At 41.8% G+C, this 12,110-nt stretch overlaps 1 protein-coding gene across 2 annotated transcripts in view; it reads left to right on the forward strand.

Moving 5' to 3' along the window:
• Positions 1–12,110, forward strand: part of ZFAND4 (zinc finger AN1-type containing 4) — a 333,346-nt gene that overhangs the window by 199,695 nt on the left and 121,541 nt on the right. The window contains exon 8 of one of the 2 annotated variants that reach the window (XM_086922308.1): positions 11,106–11,160. In XM_086922308.1, the coding sequence (XP_086778434.1) occupies positions 11,106–11,160 (55 nt within the window). Of the gene's footprint in view, positions 1–11,105; positions 11,170–12,110 lie in introns of both variants that reach the window. The other variant, XM_086922307.1, reaches the window with a different exon arrangement.

Genomic DNA, 12,110 nt, shown 5'->3' on the forward strand with positions numbered 1-12,110 from the left:
GAAGCACAATTCTTTAAGGGTAGGTAAGATGGACACACACAAAGGATTCAAGATTGGCTCTTTATTGCCAATGACCTGCAGTTGAGACTATTTGCTAGTAGGACTGCAAAGAGATCTGCTTTACAAAAAGGAAACCAGTTCTTATTTATAATTTTCAGAACCTTCAGACACGTTAATCATTAACATCAACATCATGGTGTGAGCATTTTACAAATATGTCCACGTGTACATTTGCTTTATACATGACACATATGACCATGCTAATATTAGCCAACTTCTTGTGCTACTGCCTCCAGACCTAGAGCTCCAGTCTGCTATCTTGTTTTTGTCAAACATGCACTGTTTGATCTAGTCAGCAGATGCTAGTGTTCTCTGCTTTCTACACACAATTTCCACACACAATATTTGTCCTGAGCAAACACTTTACCCAAGCAGGGACAGTGCAGATTGACATGTCCCAGTTCAGAGAACCATTTCTAGGAATTAACTCTATGAACCGGTTTCTGTACACAGGTGAAGGCTAGTGAACCATTACACATATTTGAGATAGAACAGAAGGGACACGTACTCTTTTATTTGCAATCCATTTGGTTTTTGCTGAATTTCAGACAATTTAGTTTAACCGTTTGTGCATCATGGAGCTGTCCTCCATTATGATGAGTGGGCACATATTATTTGCAAGCAAGTGAAACACAGAAATTAATGTAAAACTACAGTTCACTTTAATGTATCCCTTTACCAAAGGGCTAATTAATTTTTCATCTTTTACAAATGACCCTTTGAACCTTAAATTAAAATAATTTCATCATGAAACATGTCAACATTCAATTATTATATTGTCCACCCTTCTCATTGTCAGAAATGTCTATATGCATCAATTCAGTAGTGACTGCTTGCATCAGTATTCGATCACTTTCCTTTGATCTCATCACTGGGCATTTTGTCAGCTGTCCTAATAGTTGACAGCACATTGGTAGGCAATTAATTAATAGACAACAGCCTATTATTAATAGGAACATTGTTATGAACATCATTCCGCTCTTCTAACCCCATGCACTCAACCAACCCCAAAGTGAATCTCCTATATCCCATGTGCTGGAATCCCTATGTGCGTCTACACCTATATTATGCAGTCTTTTTATTGCTTCCCTGACAGTAATAGAGTGTCAGAAGGATGGTCGGAAGCAGAAGCGAGGAGGCCGTATGGGATCAATAATGAGGGTTTTATTAAAGAAATATTCAGCTGTTGGGAGTAACAATCAGTCTGGAATAATAAAGCGAGAATATGAGGGACATCGGATGTTAATGGACTTCAAATTCAGAGGACTCTTCAAGGCATTGGTACAGCTGTTTGGTCACTTTCTCAGTGGATCTTCGAAACCTATTACGGGTTTCAGTTGTAATGCCCGGTCCACAAGCCTCCTCAAAACAAAAGAGAGTAATGGTCAAAACTCGGGCTTCAAGGGGAAATGTCACCGTCACCAAACCACGTGAGGGGGAAACAGGAAGCAATATTGGGGGGGGGGGGGGGGGGTAGGGAAAGTGCTATAACTAATTCTAGGGCTTTAGGGTAAGTGAGGGCTTTAAGGCTGATACTGCTTCGCAGCGTTTGATGTTTAATGAGAAAAGGGTTTAGCTGAAGGCGGTTTATACAAAGAAAAACGGTTAGGAACCACTCTTAAGAACCACACTAAACTACGTGTATACCTTACCGCCCCTTACACCTCCCTCCTCCCCCTTCCCTATGCCCTTTTTCCGCCACGTACCGCTACTAGCCAAAACTCTCCAGAGTTGTGGCGGCTCGTGCGTCCTCCAGGCTCCACCAGTCTTTGGTCCATGTCTCTGGACCTTTGTCGTTGTCTGCTTCTGTTCCGGCGTTGTCTTTCTGCAGGTCCTGTGATTCTCAGTTCTCCGCTTCTTCGTCGGCGTTGCTCCTTTTCAGATCCTGGACTCCTCAATACTCCTCTTCCGGTCTTTCCTCAGCTGACGCGCTTGCTGGCCCGGTTCCTTCCATTTTCTGCGCGTCCTGACCTCTCATCCCGGCTCCCGATTGGCTGCTAAGGGGGTGGGTCCCGCCTTCGCAACAACGGACCACATCCAGGTCACTTCCGGCATTCTGCAAGAGGAGGGGAGAGTCGGTTGTTAGCCATGTGGGTCCCTTTAAATCTTAATCGCCGCAAAGGTGGTAAGGGATCCACTCAGTGTTTGTATGGGGTAGCTTGTCCTTAAGTTCAGTTATCGTATTACGTGCAGGGTCACACAGAGGAATCGGGGATATAGGTGCAACACAACGCCCCTATTATTTTACAGACTCCTCCCTTCTCTGCCAGCATCATGTCAGGAACCATTCTATTTTGTAGGGAAACTAATCTCACAGCCTGAATTTCTACCATAATATTTTCTAATATACTTGTAGTTTCATTTATTGTTTCTTCTAGTAGTCTGGACAATCTACGTACATCTCTGGAGTTTATAGATGGACCAATCCATGGTATTACCCCTTTAAAATATATTACCTGCTATCTCTGATGCTGTATTTCTTTGATCAACATTTCTTCTGCATATTTGGGGTGCATGTCTCTGTATGTCCCTCCGTACATCTTTTATGTCCTTTATTGTTAGAGCAGGTAGTACAAAACCCAGGTGACCGCAACCACTCCAATTTGTTGGAAGCCACGTATAAGCTTTTTCTCCACAAATAAAATAAATGGAGTCACCAACATAAAGTGGAATGCTATTATTTTCGGCCATCATTTCAAATGTCATGTTACAATTTGTACTATGGCCCACCTGATAGGTCCTATTACGTTTAATACAAATACTCCCTATTTTGTTGTGTTTTCTTATTTTTAACTTCAAAAATTGTATATTCTTGTCTGTCTTTTGATGGGCCTGCTATCCTAGTGCTTGTATTCTGGGATGGAAAGAGTGGAGTGAAGATGTCGGACAGGGGAAATGTTGCATTCTGTTCTACTACTTCTGTGCAATTTCCCAGTGTCAAAATCTCTGCCATATATTTGTTATATAATGCTCCTGCAGGTGGAGCCGTAGTTGTCCCTGCACCAGAAGTACTTTTCTATAAATTCTGCAAAACAGCTATTATCTCTATTTTTACTATTATGTAAATAGCATAACAGGATGCTGCAAAACGCAATGGAACTTGAAACAGGCGCAAACTTTGGTCTACAGAAGCTGAGAATTGCAAATATATCCCTCAATCTCCCCTTGTTAATATCTTATTGGTGTGGTGCAACAAAGTCACAAAGAAATTGTGGTGCATGTCTTCTCTGTGGGCTATTTATTCAGGTGACAAAGTGTATGCAGGTATGGTAACGGGGGATGTTGGTGCCAACTGTTCCATGGGATAGAACACATCCAATAGATACGCAGTAATTAATGCTAACCATAATAGACAGAATATTACACCAGGTATGCACATTTTAGATTTGTACCATTTTTTCTCCATTTTTAAAGCTGTATATTCGCTGTCCATACCTATGTATTCCTATACTTTATTCAATTAGATGTAGTTCTATTAATGATGCTATGTTTTGAATTGTCACTGTAAATTTTTACAGTAATATAAGCTAAACATACTAAAAGCATGAACACATATAAGGTGAGGCTGTAGTACACAATATACTGAGAACAGTTATTCGTTAATATTTCAGAGGGCCTTTGAGAACTCCTTGGTGCTTCCCGCCTTCCAAAGATATGCATGCAACTTTTGTAATGTACGACTGTTTGGTCATGTATAGCAATCATTAAGGAAGCCACACTTAATTTTACAGGAGGGTCCACTGTACCTCACCCCAAAGGTAGCCCTTTAAAGTTGGCTGTCTTGACGACCTGGAAAAAGTTCTTTGCTGGTTGCTGCAGTGGCACGGGCACTTTGCAGCGACAGGAGGACTCACAAATACCTCCTGGATCGGTTCATTTATTCAATGCTGCAATGGCACACTCTTTGCTACACAACTTTCTTTCTAGACTAATCACTCCCTGATGAATCGTTGTAGACTTTTCTTGTTATGCAAACAAGCTATTACCCCTGGTGGTAGTGTGTGATATACCTTAGTTGAATTTTCTCAGTCTTAAAGTATTCTACCCAAAGCTTCTTGCAATGCTATACTTTTTAAATCTCGCATTACTTGATATTCCAGCTGATCAAATATTTCCTGAAGGTAAATGAGTGCGCCTTCGTTGTTTTCTTCACCACTATTCTCAAAGTCAAAGATTGTTGTCAAAATATCTGTTAGGATAATGTCTAGCAGTAATACTTCGTCTATTTCCTGTAGAAGATCAATTAACGGCATTACTGACATTTCATCTCCTTCTTCTTTGTGGACTTCAAATTGTACCTCTTTTCCTCTTTGATTGGTTCTGGTGTTGGCATGTGTTGCTGACCTGGATCTTGGCTGGATGAAGTCTCAGGGGGTGCCCTCTTGATGTGGCTGGTGAGGATCCAGGATTTGTTGTTGGTGCACTTTACTGCAGTCTTTGTGGCGCTCAGGACTTGCTGTGGAACCTTCCAGCGAGCTTGGAGACCGTTGGATCTCTGGAGTGATTTGATGAGCACCCAGTCCCCGGGCTTATACGTGGGCCCTTCAACTTGCAGTGGCTCTGGAAGAGCCCCCTTCACCTGCAAGTTGATAGAAGCAAGAGTATGTGTAAGTCACATGCAGTCATCATTCAACAGTTCATTGGTCATCCTGGGCAGAGCATTTCTGTGTGGAACTCCCCAAGCTACCATTGGCAACCCAGTGACTATTTCATGTGTACTGTTTTGGTCTTGGCATCTGGTGTGCTCCTCATGCTCAGGGCAATTGGTAAGGCATCCATCCAAGTCAGTTTTGTGTCAGCTTATACTTTTGCTATTTTGTTCTTTAATTCGCCGTTTTTCCTCTCCACTGCACCAGCGGCCTCTGGATGGTAGGCACAGTGCTGTTTCTGCTGTATTCACAGAGCCTTGCATGTAAATTTTATTATTTCATTACAGAAGTGGGTGCCGTTGCCTGAAAATATTATTTTTGGGACCCCAAAACGTGGGATCAACTCTTTTATCAGCCACTTGGCTGTTGAGATGGCATTGTTATGTTTTACTGGGTATACCTCTATCCATTTTGAGTACATACACACTACCACCAGGATATACCTATACTTATTTGTAGGTGTCATCTCCACATAGTCAATTTGCAGGGCTTCAAATGGTATTGTTGTTTTTTCAAAATGGCCCTCAAGTACTGGAGCAGTCTTACCCACATTCTACTGTGCACATACCATACATGTTCGACATACCTCCTGTGCAGTTTTTCTTATGTTCTTGTTCACCCAGAATTTGTTCATACAATTTACTATGCCATCCCTGCATATGTGGGCCGGGCCATGCATGGCCAAACACATAGAGTAGACCATTCTATCTGGTAACATGTATTTTACCTTTGTCTCATTCATCCAGCATCCTTGAACAAATGACCCATTCTTTGACCTTCTCATATGTTCTTCTGATGTTGCTTCTTGTTGCATTAGTCTCACACCTTTCAGTTGTTAGGTCTAGTGACTTCCCTTCTTGGGGTAATTCTCGGGCTGTTAGTACTAGTGCTGAATGACTTTGTCCTGTCTGTTTTGCTGTCATATCAGCAAATGCATTTCCCTGGCCTACTTTGTCTATAACTTTTTTGTGAGCACTGCATTTAACTGTGGCCAATTTCTGTGGAAGTGCCAAGGAGTTAAGTAGTTTGGTGATAAGCACTCTATGCTGTATCTTTGTGCCTTGTGAGGTAATAAAACCCCTTTCCTTCAAGAGTCTTCCAAAGGAATGTGCCACATTAAGGCGTATTGACTGTTTGTGAATGTTAACACATCTTCCTATAGATAACTCACAAGCTCGTGTGAGTGCCACAAGCTCTGCTGCTTGTGTGGACAACTCTGGTATCTTACAGGACTCAACTACAGTGTTATTTGTTACAACTGCATAGGCTGCTGATGTATTGCCATCCTCTGTTCTCAGGCAGTACCCATCCACCCACAATTCTCCTTCAGCATTTGCATAGGGTGTATCCGTCATATCTATTCTACCCTTTCTTTGTTCCTCAGTTAACAAAATACAATCATGGTCTGAGTCCACTAAATCATCAGTGGAAACCGGTAACAGAGTGACATGGTTTAGAACAGTACACTTGTGAAGTGTTACATGTGCTGCAAACAAGCAGATCTCATACTGCTTGAGCCTGGCATTTGTGAGGTGTTGAGTACGTGTCTTATTCAGTATCAGCTCCACGGCATGTGGAACATAGACATCAACTTCATTTCCCATTATTATGCTTTCTGCACGTTGTAGTGATAAAGCAGTTGCTACAACCGAACGTATACATAAAGGTAAAGCCTTGGCTACAATATCCAAGGTGGGAGAGAAATATGTGCATGGTCTTTTGTGGTCACCGTACAGCTGGTAGAGAACCCCAAGAGCAAACCTGTCAGATTCATGAACATATAGTTGGAAAGACTTAGAATAGTCTGGTAGGCCTAAAGCAAGAGCAGAGCAAAGAGCTGGCCGAATGGCAAGGAAGCTTAGTTCATGTTCTGGCAAACACTGAAGGGGTTCGGGCGAGCCCTTGTGGGTCAGGGCCAATAAAGGTTTTGAAAGCAAGGAGAAGTTAGCAATCCAATGTCGGCAATAACTGGTCTTGCCTAGGAAGGCTCGCACCTGCTTTTGGGTGTGTGGCACTGGTGTCTGTAGAATCAATTTAATGCGCTTATCATCCAATCTTCTCTGCCCTTTCGAAAGGATGTGTCCAAAATAGGACACCTCCTGTTGAACAAATTGTATTTTCTCTAGGGAAACCTTGTGACCACGTTCATCTAGGAAATTCAACAGATTAACAGTGTCAGTTGTACATTCTGTCTCAGAGGTGCTGCCAATCAGCAGGTCATCTATGTATTGTATTAGTACAGAATTGGGTGATAAATTGAATGTATCTAGTTCTCTTTTCAAGGCTTGATTGTAAATACTAAGGCTCTCAGGGAACCCTTGTGGTATTTGTTTGAAACAGTACGTTCTTCCGTTTACAGTGAACGAAAAGAGATACATGCTGCCCTCATCTACTGGAATTGAGAAGAAGGCATTCTTCAAATCAACTACTGAGAAATATGCCATTTCTGGTGACAATGTTGACAATATTGATACTACATTTGGGACAACCGGGAACTGTGGCATCACAATCTTATTTATTTCTCTGAGATCAACTATAAATCTGTAACTCTTCATCAGTATTTCCATCCCCTTTTTTCAGGACTGGTAGAATTGGCCTTATGGGCCGGGATGCCCGCCACCCCTCCCTACACCATTCCCCATGGGAGGAGACAGACACAGATTTAAACTTTTGGAAGGCGGGGGGGGGCCTCACGACCCCCCTGGCCGTATTTATTAAAATATGAAACAAAATTTAAAACTTTAAATTAAAAACGTTTCATGAATCATGTACAAATTCAACTTCAATTACATTTAGATGAAGACAGGTTTTCAGGCTAACCTTAACAAATCTCTAATACAAAGGTTTCCTAGCCGAGTCTAGCATCCTGATAAATGCATTACATTTTTTAATTTCTACAACCTAGCATTAAGGGCCAACGGCAAGGTCTTAAACGGTGTCAGATCCCTATCACCAACTTCCCGCCCTCACGGTGTGAGTGGCGCATGCGCAGAGGACTTTACCCTCGCAGCCAACTGTAACTTCCCTTGTCGTGGGGGCCCCCTTTCACTCGACGCCATCTTAAGGTCGTCCGAGTTCCCGTGCGAGGTATCCGTAAGAAGGACAGTGTACTGCAGCCTTCAGAGCACAGGAACAAGAGGAAGCTTCGTTGGATTCCCGCACTATTTATCCAGCTGCGGGAGGGCGGGGACCCGCCTCAAGCACGCCCATCCGTGCACGGACTTCCGGGCGGGTGTCTAGGACAACCTCTTTTGGGTGGGAGGGGCGTGCTCCGGCTACGCCGCTTCGGGCATAACAGCCGGGTCACGCCCCCCGCCCACAATGGTTTCCCGGGGGATTGGGGCACCCATCCATACGTTCGGGGGGACCGAGTGGTCTCCCCTTTCCAGTTGCAAGGACTGCCTGTTATTTCTTTTACAATCTCTTCCTTTAGCAAGTCAGTTACTATATCCTGCAACCCCTTTAGACCTTCTGGAGCTATTTTGTGCTGTGGTATCCTTGGGAATTTCACATTCTGTTTGACTGTAATTGTTACAGGTGTGATATTCATTCTCCCAGTATCATTCTTATGTTTTGCTCAAATTCTTGAATCTATTTGGTCTATTATTTGTGCTGTTATATTCTTTATTCCTATTGACAGAAAACAGGTGCCCATTTCCTTTGTCATTGGCCCATCCACTTCCAAGAAAACTCCATCTATACTACACTTAATTGTTGCATTCATCTTTTTTTAGCAAATCCAGTCCCAACAAATTAAATGCACATTTATCTGATATTAGAAATTAATGGGTGTCCTGTATTGGGCCTATACTGTATTTCAAGGGTGTTGAAATTGGGCTTGATACAGGTATGTTCGTGAATCCCGCTGACTTATTTATTTTTCCTGAGAGAGGAACATATGGAAACCTTTTCTTTGTCAAGGAGGAATTGGTGGCCCCTGTACATATTAACAATTCCATAGGTGTACCTTCAACTTTTCCCCTTACATATGGTCCAGTGGGATCTACAGGGATTACCATCCTTTGTATCCGAGTCACGGCACCATCTGTAAAAGCACAATTCTTTAAGTGTAGGTAAGATGGACACACACAAAATCTTCAAGAGTGGCTCTTTATTTCCAATGAATTTCAGTTGAGACAATTTGCTAGTAGGACTGCAAAGAGACCTGCTTTACAGAAAGGAAACCAGTCCTTCTATACAATTTTCAGAACCTTCAGACACGTTAATCATTAACATCAAGATCATGGTGTGAGCATGTCACAAATATGTCCACGTGTACATTTGCTTTATACATACCGCACATGACCATGCTAATATTAGCCAACTTCTTGTGCTACTACCTCCTGACCTAGAGCTCCAGTCTATCTTGTTTGTCAAACATGCACTGTTTGATATAGTCAGCAGATGCTAGTGTTCTCTGCTTTATAACGCACAATTTCCACACACGATATTTGTCCTGAGCAAACACTTTATCCAAGCAGGGGCAGAGCAGATTGACATGTCCCAGTTCAGAGAGCCATTTCTAGGAATTAACTCTCTGAACCAGTTTCTGTACACAGGTGAAGGCTAGTGAACCTTTACACATATTTGAGATAGAACAGAAGGGACACGTACTCTTTCATTTGCAATCCATTTGGTTTTTGCTGAATTTCGGACAATTTAATTTAACCATTTGTGCATCATGGAGCTGTCCTCCATTATGATGAGTGGGCACATATTATTTGCAATCAAGTGAAACACAGAAATTAATGTAAAGCTACGGTTCACTTTAATGTATCCCTTTACCAAAGGGCTAATTAATTTTTCATCTTTTACAAATCCTTTTTTTGGCTCGGGCATGTTTCGAATGGAGACTGGTTCACATGTGGTGCAAAACATGTTATATTGTTGTGCCTACAATATGTATAATGGCTTTATAAATTAATTTGCTTAGTTAAATGAAACCTATTAGTAATCTTCAGGTATTTCATAAAGTAATGAGTTCCTTTTTTTTTTAAGGCACTGAGACATAACATGCGTTTGCCATTATATTTGGAAAAATTTATTAAAAGTGTTAATAGCCGAAACTGGTCATCGCTTAAAAAGGATTTTTAAGCAGTTTAGTTGCACTGGTTCCTTTCTCTTAGAAATAAACAAGGACCCCCTGAATGGGATAAATTTCCTGGGTCAGGGTAAAGCAAATTGAAGCAAAGGTAAATACCCAGGCAAATTGTACTAAAATATCTGGCAGAGTAAAATAAAATAAAAAAGAAACAACACAAGAGGAAATTCATTCAGTCATCTGTATGTTTTTTTTGCGGTATATCATGTCGAATCATCAGTTATCTGGCAAAAGATTATACTTCAATTGAGATGAACTATAACAACTGTATTGTATTAAACACAAGGATAAATGATTTAAAACATTATCTGTTTAATTTTAGAATTATGCTGAATTTGTCCTGATGACACATTTTATGTGTCGAAACCCGTTGACAGACATCAGCTTCTTCAACCAGTTCTGGGAACTATCAATACTTTAACATTTCCCTGAATACTGCGCATCAACTTGACTGGAAAATTGTTATTTTTTTAATGTATTTTAGAAAAATTTGTATCATTGAATATGTCCATATCAATTTTTATAAGTATAATTAAATTCCTCATACTATCATAGCACATTGCTGTTTTCTTTTTCCCCTTGTGTTGTTTCTTTTTTATTTTATTTTACTCTGCCAGATATTTTAGTACAATTTGCCTGGGTATTTACCTTTGCTTCAACTGGTTCTTTTCTCTGCATTTGGATACTCATTATTTTTCTGCATAAATCTTACTCCATTCTTTAGTATGTCCAGTCTAACTTTAAATTGGACAGCAACACATTAATTATTTAAAATGGGATATTTTTAGCTCCTAACCATGTCATTTATGAATTACTAATGCAAAAACCACAGTTTATGGACAGAATGCAGAACAATGTCATACATTCACCCCAGTACAGAGATCTGGGCCTAAATCCATCGTTTTTTTGCACTCCACACCACCCCAGTTCAGACATGGCCATATGCAAATCAGTCTGACCCTGTGCCTCATGGGAACAGTCCAGCCCGAACTGCCAAGCCATGCCTTCCCTGGACCGGAAACAAGCTTCTGAGGACCGGTTTCTGGTATTCCAGCCGTCTTCAGCCCGGCTTGCTTGCATCCAGTGGTGTGGAGAGCATGGGACTCGCGTATAAGCATACCCATCCCACTCGGGGTGACAAATGCAAAAACCACAGTTGATGGACAGAATGCAGAACAATGTCATACTTAATGTTTATCAGCTGCATCTATATATGGTAATCTTTTATTTACTTCCTAAAACTATAATTAAATAAGCAAACCAGTAAAGATTTCTATTTTATCCATTTATTTTAGCCTTCTCGTGGACTTGGAATGAATGGAAAATATGCTGCTTCAGGGAAAAGAATAGGTAAGACATGTAAGCAATATTTTTTTCCTAACTATGACTTTCGATTTGAATAATATAATGTATTGTTTTGCTCTAACTACTCTAGAATTTGAACCATTTGTGCAGTAGTGACTTCTTCATTAGTTTCACATGCCTCTTAGGAGATTTCCAAGTTTAAGGCATAGTGTCCGTAAGCCATTTAGACTTTAATCTAATTTAATGTGATACTTATTTCATGAAAGCCCATTATGTGAAAAATTAGTACAAGCTTGGTGAACATTATCTGCGCCATCTTGCCCCTTTTCGAGCCCATTTGTGCGCGTAAGCGGCAGCCATTTTGAGCACCACGGCCTCCCTGCCCCTCGCTGATAGCCAGCGCGTCTCTCTCTCTCCTAACCTCGCAAACATCCCCCCCCCGCGCGTTGACAACCCCCGCTCTCTCATGCCTTGGGTCATAAACCCCCCCTTCAGCGCAGCTTCACCACTGAACCCCATCCTGTTCCCAGCGCGACACCTCCCTTCATTCCTTTCATGGCCTCAGATCCTTTTGATACAAACCCCCTTTTCCTGTATCCCCGTTTGTCTTCCTTGTTCCCAGGCCGCCACCTGGCCTTGCGGATACTGTTTATTACCCCGTACAGTAGGAAGCTTCCCCTCCCCATCAAAAGACCCTCGAGCCGATCAAAGCCCCCACCCTATGAGATCCGATAAACCCCATGCATTCCGTGAATCGGCGGAATGCCCTGCTGTGCGACAACCATCACCTGTTGTGACCGGGGTGGGGAATCCAACTGTAAATGTATGTGGGAACGGGCCTGAAGGGGAGATTCCGAGGATGTTCTTTCAAGTGTCATAGTATTGCAAGAATGTGTTATGTGCAATAAAGGTCATAAACTCTAGTATAAGAGGCCAGGCCTCAGAGATGTGGTTAGAGCACCTCGTGATGATACTTGCTGTCTGAATTGATGTGT

Source organism: Lissotriton vulgaris, chromosome 5, assembly GCF_964263255.1.
Source record: "Lissotriton vulgaris chromosome 5, aLisVul1.2, whole genome shotgun sequence".
NCBI lineage: Eukaryota > Metazoa > Chordata > Amphibia > Caudata > Salamandridae > Lissotriton > Lissotriton vulgaris.